The sequence below is a fragment of the Ixodes scapularis genome, unplaced genomic scaffold (genome assembly GCF_016920785.2).
Source record: "Ixodes scapularis isolate PalLabHiFi unplaced genomic scaffold, ASM1692078v2 PGA_scaffold2__306_contigs__length_199485367, whole genome shotgun sequence".
Classification (NCBI taxonomy): domain Eukaryota; kingdom Metazoa; phylum Arthropoda; class Arachnida; order Ixodida; family Ixodidae; genus Ixodes; species Ixodes scapularis.
In genome coordinates this window covers 146,680,444-146,698,714 of record NW_024609857.1, presented here as the reverse complement: position 1 = coordinate 146,698,714, position 18,271 = coordinate 146,680,444, and the positions used below count along the sequence as shown (strand labels likewise).

The 18,271-nt window shown below is 45.7% G+C and overlaps 1 protein-coding gene across 6 annotated transcripts in view; it reads right to left on the bottom strand.

Moving 5' to 3' along the window:
- The window catches only part of LOC8038847, a 506,694-nt gene that overhangs the window by 249,261 nt on the left and 239,162 nt on the right, over positions 1-18,271 (bottom strand). For all 6 annotated transcript variants that reach the window (XM_040221860.3, XM_040505070.2, XM_029994759.4 and 3 more), the window contains exon 3: positions 4,063-4,290. In XM_040221860.3, the coding sequence (XP_040077794.2) occupies positions 4,063-4,290 (228 nt within the window). The remainder of the gene's footprint in view (positions 1-4,062; positions 4,291-18,271) is intronic.

The following is an 18,271-nucleotide window of genomic DNA, read 5'->3' as shown; positions in this document are numbered from 1 at the left end:
AGCGTAAGGTTGGTTTCTCCTTGTATGAAATGGCACCGTTAAAAGCTGTAAATGTGACATTTAGTAAGTGCTGTACTAATGCTAGTTTGGCGTTTTTAATCTGCAGCACGGAGTAGTGGCAATGCCCTAGTGCGTGCTGCAGACGCACGCAGTTGAGGCAGGAGCGAAATACGAGCACCCCTCATTTTCCCGGTTTTCTTCTCCCGAAGAATGATGGAAGGGGGGGGGGGGGGGGGGGGGGGGGGGGCAGCATAGAATTAACGGGTGTGCACAATTTTTATAAATATATATAGCGTGACAGAAAATGCGACACATGGAAAGCTTATTCTAAAAAAAATAATTCTTGAAGGAATAAGACACCGCGTGCCGTGCCAACCGAATTTAGTCCGACAGCGCCGGCCCCGCATTTTATTCGGTAAATATTTGATTTCGCAAGGAATCATTCGCAAGGACTGTCATATATATAAAATCAGCACTTTATTACGTTCGAAATGTTGGAAGCGAAAGCTCTTCCATTTTGATTAGTCAAATTTCCGTCGAAGACTCGTAACGTTAAAAACAAAAATGTAAAAAAAAAAAAAAATGTAAAAAAAAAAGAAGCTGAATTTGCACGATATTTAGGCGTGCGATAAATCCGCCATGCTATTTCCGGGAAAAGAAGGGATTCCGAAAATGGCCGCGTTAAAAAAAAAAAAAAAAAACACATTTACGATCTCTGCTTAATATCCCAAATGCTCCACATACGCTAATGACATAAACACTTTTTAATGGAATCTGAAAAATAACTCTACAAATTCAGGCAAATGATTACCTGAGGAAACTTTCAAAATGGCTCGAAAAAAAATCTACTTAAGCTTAATGTGGACAAAACGAATTACATTGTGCTTAGCCAAGTGAATAAGCACGAAAAAACCCCAATACCACTGCCAATTTAATGATATTCCCATATCTCAAGTACAAAAGCAGAAGTTCCTTTGTGTTTGGTTCAGGGAGCAGTTTACCTGGACAACTTATGTAATTAAATTAAATAGTCAATTATCGAAATTGGTCGGTTGCGTGGGTGGAATATGAAATTGAATACCCAACTGGCTTAAGAAAAATCTATATTATGTACCGTTTTACTCGAAATTTTGCTATAACGTTCTAGTCAGGGGAACAACAACAGTAACAAACAACAATAAATTACAGTTACTTCAGGAAAGGGTCCTTCCTAATTTTGAGAATTATCATGGTAATGTTCGCGATTTTCCAAGTAATCCACGCTTAAAAAAAACAAAAAAAAAAAAACATGAATTATTCAAAGCAAGCCAGATTTATTACTTCAAACTGATGCAAGTAATTTACGAGCAAAAGCTTAATTGAAAAGATGAAGCCTTCATACAACAATATGAATTAATAAATACAAAGCGAAAAACGACGGAGGTAAAAACAAATTACGGAAAACAAAAATTTAATTATCAAGTTCCTTCAGTGCCAAATATTTTTAACGAACATTACGACTTTTTAGTGTCGTTTCATCGATATAAGAGCGAAATAAAAGAACACGCACATTCACAACTAAATAGGTTTTGGAAAGCAAAAAATTTTTGAACTTCCGTGATGTCAGATTTTTACACTGAACCTATGCCTAATGCTCTAGTGCCTGCATCATTATTTCTTCCTTTTCGTTTCTCAGTATCAGCGTGTCTAAACAGATCGTTGTGCCCCAATAATAAGACCAGCGTGCTTTTTGTGACCCTATGACGAGTCAGCTATTTATTGTAATTTAAAAACTTATTTCTTGAACATGACATTATTTTCAATAATCGTAGAATTATCGCCTTGTGTCCTATGTTTTTAAAGGTGAAAAAAAATGTGACGGTGACATTTTGTGAAGCATACGTTAAAATATTTTTAAACAAGTGTATGTTTGTTACGCATAATTCTGTCAAGTGTAGCTTTTCTCGTCTCTGTGTGTGTGTATGTTTTTTTTTCTATAATTGTGTACTTCTACTACGAGGTGTGGAGGCATCAGTCAGGCAGGAAAGCATTTTGTTTCCACCTCCCTACCGTGAGATACCCGCAAAGATCCAGTTTTACAATTAAAAAAAAAAAAAAAAATGCCGACGCCTAGTTTCTTATTGAAAAAAGGACACAATGACGGATTTATTTGATTTTATTGTAATTTTACGCAAATTTGGGTTGCTTTTTCGCGCATGTGCTCCGGCCTCGATAAGATCTCACATTAATGTTGGTGTCATTCGCGTTGCACAGGCCACGAAATTCTCCCACTGCATTATCGCTCCCGATCTCCGGTACAGAAGAAGGGCAATACACTTGAAGGTCCCCCTAAGCCACCGACAGCAGGGCCTATTATGTTCACGCTTTGCACTCCCTGATTCGGCGTTGTAATCGGGTAGTACCGAAATCTCATTTATTGCGGTGCAATATTTAGGTGATAGAGACTGGCCCCACCCCGGATTTCTCGAGCTCTCAGCGACCCTAAAAGCCAGCATGGTATCGCGATAAGCCACGCGCTGGCTTTCGGCTGCGTCAATATTTCTGCTCGAAACGTGGTGCGCCCTTGTATTTTCTTTCCCTTTATATTGATACCTAAACTACATCTTCCACTCAAAATACCGAAGTACTGCTACCTATATAATATATCGATCAGTTAATATGGTCCACAGAAACACTAAAAAAATACAGTGCTTCTACTTTCGCGCAGAACACTTGAAAGAACAATTATGTTTAGAACAAAAAACAGTCTGAGCATCGTGCTCAGAGTGTTTCTTTAGGTCTAAACTATATATAGGGTGTGCAAAGTGTAAAAAGTGCAAAAAGTGAACAGCGCAGTGTAATCCCCGGCTTCAACACTGTTCAGATAACCGGTGCTCGCGGCCTTCCCTTGCAGTGCGAAGCCTCTAAATGTCGCAGATTCATTATATTCGAACCACTCTTTGCACACCCCTATAGACCTTTGCCTCGCTTATCACCCAAGCGATAAATGCTGAGTCATCGAGCTGTGAACGCATGCGCAGCGTCCAATATACCGCACAGCAGATCAAAAGCGCATGCTCGGAAGACGTTCCACAGCCCAGCAGACAAAGATGGCGGCACGCAGAAGGCGATTTCCGCAAAGGTCTATGGCCTAAACATGCGTTCAGCGTCGTCACTCCTGTTGACTACAGCGATTGGCTACCTCAATAGTTTCGCTGCTCAGTAGACGCACGGTATCTCCGAGGGTGATTCATAAATTATCCGCACAAACGTTTCAATACCCGTTTTTTGCACAAACGTTTCGAAACCCAAGTCTGTCGCGGAGTATTGCGTGGACAGAAAACCGATTCACGAATGATTTGTCTCATCATCCACCGTCACTCGTCTTTCCGACAGTTTAGGTGCACTCTCAATGTATCATCAGTCGCGGACGGCCTCCTTCTTCCTTGTGCGTCCTTCATTGAAGTTCCGTACCAGCTCAAACGCGCTTCTTTACGACAAGATACTGTGCGCGAAGTATCGGATTCAGACGCACCCTCATACTATACAAGAAACGAGCCACAGCACGCTGCTCTTCTTTCGTACACAAGTGGCGCAGTCAATGTTTCTCGCACCGCGGTCACAACTGAACTGACGCGTTCAAACCTGCACCGCATGTGACTAAAGAGACAGAGGTGTATACGAAAAGCGCCGATAAGACAACAAAAGTTTTAAGATAACCGGAGTAGGGATAATTTTACTCTCATATTTCTTAGAGTGAAACACCAGGGCCGGCTTGCTAGAAGTATAGTGTCTCAGTTGAGACTGCTCAAAGAAAGCGCTGCCAAGGCTAGGGCGCGGGAGCGTCTGAGACTCGGCTTAAGCTCGAGCGCTAGCCTTGACAGCGCTTTCCTTGAGCAGTCTCAACTGAGACACTGCTTTGAGCAAGCCGGCCCAGAAGTTCGTCAATTGCAGTGGTTACAGTACCGTCTTGACGTCACGTGCAAAGAACAAACGGACGTATACGCGAACGGGACGATCAACCGGTGTGGACGCTCGACGGCGGTCGGTATACTGACTCCCAAAAAATGCGGCGCCACTCACATCTGTTTGTGGCAGACGACGCAGAGCCACTGGTCCGAGCCTTCGGCGGCGCCCGGTTCGAAGAGCCGGCAGTCCCTGCAGACCTTCTTTCGGCAGGCCGGGCACGGGGCCCCCCTGTTCAGGATGCGGCCCAGGGCAGCCAGGCAGCGGGCACAGCTGCGCGCCGGGTCCAGGCCCGGTCGCAGGGCGCCTCGCTTGCGGAGACGCTGCAACTCCGCCTTCAGGTGTCTGCGAGAGAAACACGGACCAGGTTCACACACTCCAGTTTGCTCCACGCATTTATGTAAACTCCGTCAAAAATCCGAATGAACACCCAACCACGGTGGAGAGATAAAGGGAAAGAATTATAACGTGGGCGATCTTTCGGGGGCGGATATTTGTTCGGGATTCTAGGGTAATTCCGTTCGAAACTGGCGGTTGCATGTGTTTGATGCTACGAAACGTTCATGTAGTTATGGTGCAGGGGTGAAGACAATCAGTGAGGCAACGCAAGTTATACAGCGTATCTGTCGATTATACACTGAGGAATTAGCTATAGATTGATATGGGCCTACCTAGATGAAGCTCTGCGGATAAAACGTAACGAATCGCAATGCTCAGATGTCTAAAAAGACACCCAAAATGATAAACATTCAGATGATGGATTAGACACGGCCTCTGGATCACTGCTGCTTCGCTCCGGTACGCCTCTTCACTCGGAGATGCATTGAAACAGGGATCCAGCCGACTTTCTAGAGCTCGATGAGCTCGTCGCTGGAAGCGTGGAACAGCGGTCATGGGCAGTGGGGAGTTTTCGTAGACCGCGTTTCCCCCTCCGCTAAGCCCTCCGCAACGAAGAAGCCGCTACTGGGCCTGCGCGCCGATGGCCTTGACCGTAGAGTTCGGGGTATCGTAACGGGTTGCGGAGAGCGTTGCGGGACTGCGAAAACGATCTACGAAAACTCCCGATAGTCGAGCAATATGCTTTTACGCTCCTCGGGCCTCGCGCCGCTCCCGCTCGTTCACCACTACAAACGGTGACCGCTGTTCAGTGTCAACAGGCTGAATACCACTAATACCTTACTTACACGGGCACACTGAACTGCAGTCAGCAAATCTTTGCGTTGCGTTAGAGTTGCGAGCTCCACGCTGCGCATGCGCGTCGTCAGCATGCTCCAATTCGATACCACAACTTTGGACTCCGCCCACGCGCAGCGTGGGACACGCAACGCTAACGCAAACAAATACAGTGCTTGCGTTCGCTTGTACAAGCAGTACTAAAACTCACTAGTGCTTCCCCAGTTTTCCAGCGCCAACGAAACGTGCTGCAGTGAGCAGACGTGCAAGCGGGTAGGCATTCCTTCGAACTGGAAAGGCTGAAATCGGCAAAACGACGACGTGCAAAAATAAAAGAAAAATTCCAATTAAAAAAAAAAGTCTCCGTCGCGTTTTTTTTTTTTTTTTAGGTTTTTTTTTGCGTTTTCTTTTTTTTTTAGAAAAAAAAAAAAAGAAAAAAGGTTTGGAACGATTGGCGGCGACTTTGAAAGCTTTGCCGATTGGCAAAAGTCGCGACTTCGATAGCACCAATCGATTTACCCACAATTAATATCATATTACGTGGATTTTTCCGATTAGTTAGAATTTTTTAATTGCTTTTAGACTATATTCATTTTAGAAATTGTTAACAAAGATCAAGGTAACCTAAGCGTTCCTTGTGGGTTGTGAATGCGAAAGCATGCAAGCCGCTCGTCCGCTCCGTTTTTCGTCTGCTGCGTATACTTCTCGTCGCCGGTTGGCGCGCGTGCTCCCTTGGTGACCTTAAACGCGCGCGCTCTGATGGACACGCAGCGTCATGGGGTGAGCGGTCGTGGAAACTGACGATCGCAGCGGCCAATGGGAGCCCCGTCGACGCGCGCCAGCCAATGGAACCGAAGGAAACAGCCTGCCGTTTTCGCGTTTCAGACTGATGACGTCAGCTCGCTCCATGAAGCAGTTAATAGCGAGTTTTAGTAGACCGTGTTTCCCCCTCCGCTACCCGGAACTCTACAGACAAGGCCATCGGTGCGCAGGCGCAGTGGCGGTTTCTTCGTAATGGAGGGTTAGTGGAGGGGGTAACACGGTCTACTAAAACTCCCTAATTCTTTCGCATTAAAATGCTACAACTGGCACCAGTGATAATAATTTAAACACTCGGGATTGCCATACTTTTTCGCGCGTTTGAAATTAGAGCAAAAGTAGCGAATCATATTTGAACTTGAAAAACTACGTAATAAAATATCTTGGTTGTATTATTATTATTATTATTACAAATTGCGGCAACGTACGCCCCCAATCCGCGCCACGACCACAAATATTACGTAATTTAACCATAATAGTATTTCGAGAAAGGTCTCATTTTGTTTTCTTCTTAGCAGATGAAAAACTCTGGCATCGTTGTCGAGATAGACAAACAGTCAAACACTGGATGTAATGTAAAGTCATAATCGTCACGCGTTGCTTGAAAAAAAAACAGACGAAAAACATACACACTTGAATTGTTTGACTTGAATTCCTTCTTTGGGTTTTTGTAGTTTCTAAATTTATGCGTTTTTTTAATATATTAGAAACTCATCACAGGTGGTGATACTTAGTAAAATTTTGATTGATTCTGTTATTCTTGAGCTGGGAATAATGTTAAAGCAATGAATGATCTAAATATCCGAAAATCCATTAGAAGGCCCGCAGCCCCTTATTTCATATGACAATTATCTCAGCGAGAAAAGGCAGCGAAAATACAAAAATATCAGCACAGATATTTTCAACGAATACAATATTCTATGTTACCACTAAGCTGTATGAAGACCCTGTCTTTAAAGGGACACTGAACACTCCAAAACATTTTAAAGTGCCTGGGTCGGACAGCGTATCTCACAAAATAAAGGTTACGCGAACAAGTTCTTTGGCTCAATAATTACGGTGTGAGACACATCTTGAGTTATGAAAGAATCCGAAATTAACACGTATATAGAGAAATTAAATCCAAAATGGAGGTTAGTTTCGGTTTCGCTCCAGAATTAAAACGTGCCCCCTGGAGTAAATATTACGCTAAAACTAAACATTGTTTTTGTTTCTAGAATGGAGAGGTGACCTGCGCTCATAACATTCTAGTTTCCTCGTATAAGCAGGAATAATTTGTATCGCTCAATGAAACCAGCACACTAGGCAGGACCAGCAAGTGGTGTACCGCACGCATCTCCCACCCTCACAAATACCGCCATTTTGCAAATCGAGTGACGCCACCTATAGTGAATCGGAGTCGCGAATAGGGAGGGTGGGGCACGGGGGTCGTGCTGTTTTTGGACAAGAACTGCTGAACACTCAGTGTGCGGTGCGGGCAGAATGACTGCCCCAGTTGTGGCGACATGACAACGCGCCTGCCCAAACCGCGATGGGTGTTCAGCAGTTCTTAACCAAAAACGGCATGACTTCCCTCAACCTACCCACCCTAAGCACCCAAGAGTGCCCCCGTGGGACCTTCTTTTCTTTGTTTTTGTTTCCGCGGATGAAATAAGATTTCAAAGGCAATGTTTTAGCCGATCTGGTAAAAGTGAAACGAAAAGCGTCAAAAGCGCCGAAACGTGTCAAAATCGTCAAGTGTAATGGCTATTTTGGGCGTTGGGAGAAACGTCTCGACAAGTGTATTGCATTAGGCGAAAAAAAAACAACAACAAAAAAAAAACTTTTGAAGGTGACATTTATTCGACCCGTAAAAATAAATACACAATTTTGTGAAAATAAATTCCGCTTGTTTTCTTTTGGGTCCTCCTCGTACATGCAAAGATCAAGACACAGTTCACAAGTCATATGATATGGTAGTCCTACATTTTCACGATTTACCCTCCAGATGTTAAGTAAAAAATGATATCATTTTGATTGACCTAATTCAAAAAAGCACGCGCCAAAAAAAAAAAAAAAAGAGTATTTGAAGAAAACAATGTTTTTCTGCTATGATGTTAGTGGCTGGCCGTCGCTTCTCCATGTAACTTTGTGTGAACAAACGTAGCAATACGTTAGTTCAAACACTGGCAGCTTACCGTGTAGTTTTATTGTTTAAAAGACTGTTTCATAAAAAAAAAAAAAAAAAAAAATCCATACCACGGGTTATCGATAAGGACAATAAAAATTATTCTATACACTAAACAAACAATTTTCGTTTTGTTTGGAGCTGAAGTAATCGAGTACATAGTTCACGAACCGAATGACTTACATCTGTGCACGACACAAAAATATGGAGAACGTTGCAGTTCTAGCGTTACTGATTTTTGAAAGACGTGAAGTACCACGCCTGAAATCGTTCACAACTTTGCGGGTGACTGTCGATTCACCGGGAACTTTTAGCAAATTGTGTTTCTGCAGTTCACGAGGCTTGATATAAACTGCTGCGCACATGGAGCGGTATCGGGCCTGCAAAAACTAATGACTAAATCTCCCGATTGGCGAAACAGACTCAAGTGAACTAATAACGTCTACTGAACATGTTGAAAGTAGGGTATTTCCCTTTTTGGGAGGAGGAAAATGGGGGAGGGGAGGTGTAAGTAGAAAGAAGGAAAAAAAAAGTTGTTCTAACTGAAGTCGTTGTACCGACTCGTCGTGGAAACAAAAACACCGAGAAAGGATAGAAAAAAGAAGAAAAAAAACTACGAATAACACAAAAGACACAAGCGAGCTGGTGGACGCTCAGAATTATAAAAACTCGAGACCGAGGTACACATAATCCCCCGCAGAGCCGTCCGAAACAATAACAGAGCAAATGAGGACAAACATTCGCCGAAACGCAGCCAGCCAGCAGTGTACAGGCACAACTCGTACGGGAAAACACAAACGCAAAAAAGACAAAACTAAACCTGTTTGCCGGGATCATCACATAAGTCAAGAAGAAGCCGCCACTCCGCTCCGAACGTGAGACCATAAGTAAACACGGGAGCAGATTAAGCAGGATCTTGGTTTTTTTTCTTCGTCGCCCAAGCTCGGCACCATCTAAGATGCGAACCCCTTGGGCGGAAGAGTGGCGTCCTCACGTCGTTCACGGGCACTTTCGCGGAGAAGTGCCTCGCTAATCCGACCTCAGTGTCAGCCGGCTGCTCTTCAACGCCCAAGTGTGCCTAGATTTCAGTGTTTCGAGCTGCAAGATCGGGGTCGGGTCACGTGGCGTATGGGCCGAATTTTAAAAATAATAATATTATTATTAATCATATAGAATATCTACATTTGTACGAAATTATCGGGTAAAGAGGAAATAAGCTTCAATACGGAGCCTCACAACTCCTCCTACCCATAGGCAGTTAAGGTGCCCTAATAGTTTCTATTATGTATGAATACAAAAAAGTCGCTGTACACTAATTAAAGTAACAGCAGAAAATCAAAACTGGAACCAGAAAAAAAAAGTTTCACGTATGTACGTTCAAAAAGTTCAGTTTTGTTAAAACAACAACAACAACAATGGGCAACGTAAATCTGTTGTTGAAATTGTGCTGAGATATATGTCGCTGTTTCTAAAGTGATTTGCAAGCTACCATGGGAGAGGGGGGGGGGGGGGGGGGGGCGAAAGCGTTTATCGACTGCAAGAGCCTCGGTCAGTCTGACTGCTTTCCTTATCTGAACGCGAAAACACAACGCAGGCGTACCGGTGACCAAACCCCCCATGAGCGTCCGCCATTAAATTGCAAACGCTCTGCGCGGCTCGAGTTGCTTCCTCCCATACATCCAGGCGCTTTTCGCCGCCCTCGCGGTGGGCTCAGACCCGAGGCCGAGCAGTGAGCCGGTAGAAACCAAGGGGGTTGGCTCGCAAGCAGGCAACCAGCCCAGCCCGACCCGTCAACCGACTAACGTCATTAATTTTAACGGGGTGGTTTCTCCGCGTCAGGCAGCGAGAAAGACCGTCGAAGCTGCCCGACTCCGGAAGGAACGGGGGCACACGACGACAGGAAGTTAGCCGATGACTCAGGAACATCTAAACACCTTGAGAGCGAAAAAAAAGAAGAAAACATATAAATTTCCTGGCACTTTCTTTGGTGACTTTAAGCGCAGTTACTTCATTACCTGTATTCCAAATATAATTTTTTATTACTAGCCTGTGAGAGGATACTGATTAAGAGTGCAGGGTGGGCTCCTCCCACGAGGCACTATACACTCTTTCCACTTTAGGTGAGCAAACGCTGGGGAGGGGGCGAGCCGACTTGCCTCCTCTCCAGAATTCCCATCGCTGAAATGGAAATAGCCAAAGGCTTTGTGAGAGGAGCTTTTCCAGCTCTTTCGAACTGTCGAAGTGTGGACACGTTTTCACAAAAGGGAGGTTTGTCGGTTCATATCTCGATTAATATTATTTTATAGCGTGAGGTTCAGACCTCATTTAGACTTGGATCTAGTGTCAGCTCTCGTATAATGACCGCGAGATGTTCACGTAAGTGTAACGCTTCAACAGCGAACAGCTAAACGTCCATCTTCATCGCGAAGGCATGCATAAGCCGCTGCTTGCCTGCATGCTCCGTCAATGCCCTCGTTCTCGCCGTTACCATCGCGCCCCTTTTGTCTCACCCTCACCCTCAGATCTCACGTCCTGATCTCGACAGCGAATGTCCAAACGCGTTCGCGGATAGCCCGGAACCCTGACTTTGTCACTGATTTGATCGTAGGAATTTCTGCACAGTGAGGAGTAAAGTTTATATACTATTTCCAACTGGAAGGACCCAGCAGGTGATCTACGCAAAAGTGAGTGAAAACGTGTATTTGCCTAGCGGCACCAAGTAAAAAACAACTACACCAAAGTTAAAAAAAAAGAAGAAAAGATGTATAATTGTGTGTACAGCACTAAGAGTTCCACCACCTTAAAGGTGCCTTGAGAAGGTTACTGAGATCGCCTAAATATGGCGATAACTCACTCTGCTGGCTCTAAGCATTCTAGAAATTCCTAAATCATGAGGATACGCGGCCCATCACCCTATTAAAATCAATCAAATATAGCAACACCGATTGCATCTCCGGCGGTGGGAGGAGCATGTTCCGAAACCAAAAAAAAAAAAAATTGGGTTGTGTGTGTGTTTATACAGCCTAGAACTTGGTCTGCCTCACAGGGGCGACGAGTCTCCCAGCTGTAGATGAGAAATTTAGCCAGTGCGGTACAGCCGCTAGCCTGGGGTCTTTAACGTGCATCACGCAGTAGTGATACACGACCGCACGCCGGTACGATGCTCATCCAGATCGAAACGGGCAGGGGTGGGGCTCGAACCCAGGATCCCTGGGTTCTGCAGCGCGAGCTTTCGCTCCACGTGCTCCGAGCTGGTGTGCGCTAGACCACTCGGCCACCGATCCCCCTTCCGAAACCAGGACCACTAGTCCGTCAATAACAAGCGGAGGATGCTCGCGCTTCCGACCGCTGGAACCGCGGAGGGATATCTCGAATGCGCGCTGCTCGTTGCCCATTAGCAACATGAGCGATCGAAAGCGTCGCTGTGATCAATCTTCCACGATAAGCCGAGTGCTGACTATGACGTCAGCAAAGGATTTCCCATCGACGGAAATAAAAGGAATGGAACAACTTCAATTTTGACGGTGTTGGCAGTGTTGGTTTAAGAGTGCTATGATTTCAAGCTTCCACCACTCTATTTACAAACACCTTCGAACTTGTTGTTCACAAGGTAATGACGCCACGAAAGGTAACCATAGGAGGGCGCCACCGAAACATCTCGCCGCCAATACAGCCCGGATTACGATTCAACAAAGAGAGCGCGCGCTCGAGCGCTCGGGAGCTAACGACCGGACACATCACTCCCACACAAAGAAAAAAAAAGAGGAACAGTCTGTTGTTTTTGAGACTATTATTAGCGCCTCATGAGCGCTGGAAGCAGGGCTCATATGGCACCGACTTGCGCGTGACGTAGCGCTCCTTTAGGGCTTCAGCAGCGCAGTGTAAGCGCTTTCACGCTCCTTGCGTGAAAGCGAGTTTCGCTCCTTCTTGGTCAAACATGAGATACGTATTATGTAAATGTATTATTGGTTTTCACTTCTGCCTGCATATGTTGTTCTTATTGTTTTAAAGGTGAATTATGGGCAAGCAGTTTTTTCCTTCACCATTTTTTATTTGTCACCGTTTTAGATTGTCTTTTTGACTGACGATTGTAGAATATATGGCGTTTTTTAATCGTATAATGCTTTCCATACACAAGCGTTATACTCCTTTTTACACTATGTACTTTATATTATGTACTTCATGCTTATACTCATTTTTACATAGTATACTTTATAGGCCATTCTTTTGCCGTCTTATTTAAAAGATTGCGTTTCTTCTCTCTCACTCCCTGACAATGTCTAATGGCGGGCGATGTGATTTATTGTGCTTCCTGGTGTTATGTGTACGCATATGCAATTTTTTTTACCTTGTATGATGTCTGAATGTTATTACGATATTGTGTTGCTGTAGGCTTGTGTATGCGCGGATTCTTTTTTTTTTTTTTTTTGTATTTGCCACTGGATTTTGCCGTCCTTACCGGCCTCTGGCACCTCGTCAGGGAACTCGTTCGCCTTTTGTGCCAGCGGACCGTTCAAGGTGAATTTGTATTTGACTTGAAAAAAATAAAATGATTGATTGATTGATTGCCCCGTGCTTGCATGCTGCTGCGGAACAGCGCGTGCACTGCGATTTCGTTGTCGTTGTTTCTCCTTTGGTGGTGAAAGAAGAGGAAGTAAAAGAGCCACACTTCAAGCAAACGGACGGGCAGACGATTTAGAGTCATGAACATTGAGCGACTAATTGATTAAGTACGACCTCATCGCTCTCTATTCGACAGGCGTGACCCTGGTTTCAAAGACACGCAGTTAAAAATAATTCACCTTCGAAAGAGCTCTGTGTGTCGGTCCTTCAACCTGGGAACAAGGCTTGAGGGGTACCTGTCGGTATCTCGGTGGCGAAAAATTTCGTGCATCCAGAAGGCTCTGCCGGGCGTTAAGCCGTCCACACAGATATGCACTAATTTCGTATGTAACAGCATTTGTCGCGTTCCTATTTCAGCGTCCCACTTATCCGCCGTGGTGCTGCTGATGCACACCCACGGTGGAAGAAACACATTTAGGTGACGACTCTGGGCGCTCTTCCCACGGGGAGCGAGCGACCAGATCGTGTTCGGAGCTATAGCCTCAAACCAGGAGTATATAGTTCCGCGCCGTCGCGGAGGGCGCTGCGGTATGAGGTCCCTCCTCGGCGGCCATGGTGTCGGCGGCGTAGCGCGCTCGCCTTTTTCGCTGTGCGGTGGTGGTGTACGGCCAGTGGCTGGCCTCGTGTTTTGCTTTTGTGCTGTGTCGATCACAGGTGCCACCATCGTGCACGAAGGTGAGCCATAACCCGAAAAACAAGAAGGAAGAGAACCCAGATCTACGGACTCTGGCGACTTGGTGGCGGCGTGGCGGCGGTAAGGTACAACAAGAAGCGGTGAGCGAGGGAATGCGGGACCACCGCTGGGAGAAACAACCGCAGCGGTCGGTTTGGGAGGGACTCCATACTTGGGCTCCATCTACTCCCGTGCGAGCGAAGCGCGCTCGGTGCGCCGAATATAATGTGGCCTCCGCGTCGGACAGAGAGTCACCACCTACATGTGTTCCTTCCACCGTGCGCACACCCAACCACAAGAACCGGAACCGAAGTGCACGCGCTAATCCGCAGCAGTAACCGCGGTACAAGAAGCGCTAACAAGGCGCTAGTGAAGCGCTAACAAGGAGCTACTAAAGCGCTAATCGCGCGCTATATTAAAACTAAGGCACGCGGTAAGAAGCGCCACGCGGTGCTGACTGATACCCTTGTTACACGGGCAGACTTAACTGCAGTTAAGCTAAGCCACAGTTATACCCCTGTTACACGGGCACACTTAACCGCGGTTAACTCAACTTAACTGCTGTTTCGCAGCACCACAGATACCGCACTATACTCTCTGACAGCTATATCGCGGAAGAAGTGAAGAGCGCGAGCGCACTGCTTCGATAGATGCTCAAGATGCTCGAGGGCACGTTCGCCCATAGCTTTGACTGCATAGCCGCAGAATGTTGTCCGCAGGTATTGTGCGCTATCTGTGGCTTAGCGTAACTGCAGTTAATTGTGCCCGTGTAACAAGGGTATTAGCGCACAATACTTGCCGATAACATTCTGCGGCTATGCAGTCGAAGCTATGGGCGAACGTGCGCTTGAGCATCTTGAGCACCCATCAAAGCAGTGCACGCGCTCTCTTCACTTCTTTTGAAATAGCTGTCCGAGGGCATAGTGCGGCATCTATGCTGCCACGTAACCGCAGTTAAAGCTGAGTTAACCGCGGTTAAGTGTGCCGTGTAACAGGGGTATTAGCGCTCCGCTGTATGCGTGAACAGGTCTTTATGTTCCCTCTCCGCGAAAAATTAACCTTTTCGTCTACTCTCACTTGCTTCTATCATCTACAAAAGTATACACATATTGCAATAACAGCGTTGGCAATCTCAACGAAATGTCGCGTTTTCATTGATCACATGCCGCCCTGGCTGCCGGCGCAATGCTCCTCCCATCGCCGGAGATAATTTCGAACTTCGATTGCTCTTTTAATGGGGAAATCGGCAGCGCATCGTTATGATTTTTGGATTTCTCGGATGCTCAGAGCCGGCAGAGTGAGTTACCCCCTATTCAGGCGATCTCAGAAACCTCCTCGGGACACGGTTTCTGCTGAATAGGAGCGCGTGAATAGTGAAGGTAGCGTAGAGCGACTGCTAACCTAAGTATTTAACGTGCATCGTCACGTTTAGTCGAGAACCGACGGGAAATGAACTCATTAAATTAACTAGCAGTGTGAGGCTTAAATTCCACTTCAAGTCTTTAAAAGTAGCGTCTATGAAACTGCTCCGATTTTTGCCATAACAGCTGTTCTTAAAAGGCAGCATGTGTCACATATCATCTAAGAAGGATGAGGGGGAATATTTTGAAAACGCAGGTGGTATTGAAGTCAAAACTTGTCACTTCAGTTTCAAGATTCGTCTGTTACATTACACCTTTAACATTACAAATTCATATTTTCAGCGCGTCAATTTTTTTCTGATTATTTTCAGGACATTTACAGCAAACATTTCCGGTCTTCTTTTTCTTTTTTAAGGTGTTAGCAAGTCTTGGAGGTAAACGCATGAAACCGGGGCTTGAAAGCAGAGTGCGTTAACTCTACATATGGCTCCATATCACGTGGAGATAATGCCCGCGCTGCAGCCTCTTTAAATTGCCGCCCCTGCCGGTTTCCAAATGAATGTGATATTGTACCGGTGTCCATTCGTACAATAACTGCCCGTCGATGCACCCTATCAAGATCCCAGGTTTTGCTGTCATACTGAGAAGACCAAATTACCCCTGCACAGCAGAGAAAGAAGGAACGGTCTCAAGGCAGGTTGGCCTTCTGATAAGTAGAAACACATTTACCAGACCACAGGCGGTACTTTGAAAAGAGAGTCTTAAACAGAGTTTCATGATGTCCATTAAGTTCTTTACAAATTCGTAAACGAAATGTGCAGGTCTTCGATGAAAAGTTGGTTCTGGGAGGAAATAAATGACCGATCGTTTTCCGTCGCATTCGCATCTCATTGCTTGAACGTTTTCAGCCATGCGACTTGTGGCTCGCCGAGAACAGCAGGGATGGTAATAATACCAGAGTTGGGCGAAAGCGGGCTGTCCGCCCATGCGCTCAGAACCAGACATGTAAAAATTACTCAAAAAAGGTAGTAAGTTACTGAGTATCGACACCAAAAGTAATTGGGGTAGAGTAGAAGTTACACATTTGTAATAGTAATTGAGTAAACTACTAACTACTGTAAAAAAGTAGGGAGATACTTTGAAGTTACTTTCGAAGTTTCTTTTTACATTTTTGTGGTAGCAAAATGTACAGCAGTTTTGATCCGGGAAAAATCTTGCGAACTTAAAATAAATGCAGTAATTTTATGGCTTGCGTTTTCATCAAAATAATTTATTCGCTCGAAGAAGCAATTGAATTTCAAAGTTCTTATCGGAGAGTTTTCCCTTTTTCCTCCTAAAGACGTCCCCAGCCCAGCTAAGCAGATGTTCCACCGACGGGCTGGATGGAACGGCAGCGTTGAATTGCAGAAACAGGCTGTGCAGGGTCCGGTAAGCGAGTGTCGGCATCTTCGGTGTCTATGATGAAACATGTGAGGTTCGCCTTGGCTAGAGGGTCTTTTATAACGAACTCTCTTCCTTTTTTTAATTTTTCTTCGGCAAGTTGAGAATGTTATGACTGGCCCCTCTTTATTCCCACGACGTTCGGAGAGTACGCTGAGCGAGTGCACGTGATCGTCAAGGGTTCAAGTCTCGCACCACGACGATGAGATCGTCCGGACGACTGCGCGTCTCGTTGCAGTGCTAGAGCTACTCTACTGATTTTTTTAAACTAAGTATGCTTTGCCGCTGGCGCCGGGTCCAACAAGAGAATCTCCCAAGTGTGACTCGCAATCCTCGCGGGCGACTACGGTATCCTGACACGCCTGACAAGTAAAACGTTTTCAACAACGAGGAGGTCTTCCTGGCGTAAAAGGTCGGAAGGACGCGAAGGATTACGTCAACAAGCATCGTCGCTCGTACAGTTGCAGCTGGAAGCGGGAACGTGCTCTCATGAACAGATTATCCGTGTCTGCGTTTGTGCGTGGCGGAGTCCGACTTTGCAAGAAAGTATGCGCTGACGACGAGGCGACCATGGGAACAGGCGCCCAGATGCGAGGTCATTCCGGTGGCGTCTCCCGTGGAACCCCCAAACCGCTTGAGTCAGAACGCACTAAAGGCAGACAACATGAACACAACAACCCCTGGAGTGTCCCCGTCTTTCACGGTTGCAGCTGAGGGCGCGGCGCCTGCGTGCATTACCGGATTAGGTCAATACCCCACCAAAAGTTGTTAACCATCTGTTCCTGCGTTCGTGCGCGCCGGGGTTATGTATTTGTTGCTCGTCGCCACCTTGGCAAAAGGACACCTGTGATGCAGATTTTACGGCTGCCGAGTATAAGTGCGTGGGAACGGAATGTGAGGGGCCCCTTGTTCGGGAATGCCACTTCATCTGCCGGCGTCTTATGTATTTCTGCACTCAAACTTTTGTAATGAGCATTATTAGCACTATATTTCGAAGGTAGTTAGTAGTTTGAGTAGAAGCTACCTCAAAAACGTAGTTAAATTAAGCTGCTAATTACCCAAATAAAGTTGTAATTGAAAGTTACCAAGTTACTTGGAAAAGTAGTTAAACTACAGTAGTTTGGGTAGAGTAGTTGAAATACGTCCAAGTCTGCTCAGAACATTAGCGTCAATACCGCAAAAAGTATAATAACGCAAGCGGGCGGGTAATCAGACATACTTAAAACCCCTGCGACAACAAAATGTAGAAGTTCCTTTCTTAATTTTTTTTCATCGGCGTTTTGCGAATATACGGGAAGTGATTCTGCAATTTTCACAACCAACAAGAATTGCGAACACCCAATGAATATTCTCCATGGTCTCTTCAAAGAAACGCTCCCCCTCTTATACAAATGCCAGCCACGCCCTAAAAAAAAAAAAAATTATTGTACATAGTATTTGATTTTTATATAGCAGGTTGAGCTGCAGGTTTCCGGCGTGCAGTAATCGACGAGATGCGACTAATTACCATTAAACGAAAGGGGGCAGGCAGCGTTATTTTGCTCTGTTGGCGGTCGGGTGCAAAGCAGGCACAAACACCCCCGGAAAGAATCTCAGTTAGGCTAATGAGCTACACGCTGTTGCCCGGTGCGGCGCTGCGTTTGGTGTACTTAACTTGAAAAAAAAAGCGAGTCCCAATCTGAAAAGCTTAAACAACACTTTAAAGCGGCCCCACATATTTGATAACGCGGTCAGCCGACAACCTTCTTGGAAGCAATTTTTACCGTGTTATTTATGTTTATTTGTTTTAATTCCTATTTATTGCGTCCCTTTTAGCGCTAGTCGAGGGAGGTTCGGATTTTCAACGAACAGATGGGCGAGAGAAATCTTTGTCACGCGAGCAAAAAAAAGTGTACGTGGCAGAAGAGCACATGGCAGGGTACGCGCACACGCGCACACACACGCACGCACCACGTTTACACACACACGCATAGAGACAGACACGCACACATATAAAAGGGCGAAAAGAGAATCCAGCGCGGAACTGGAGGATCCTTTGCGCGCAAACATCCCTCGCGATGGGCTTATCTT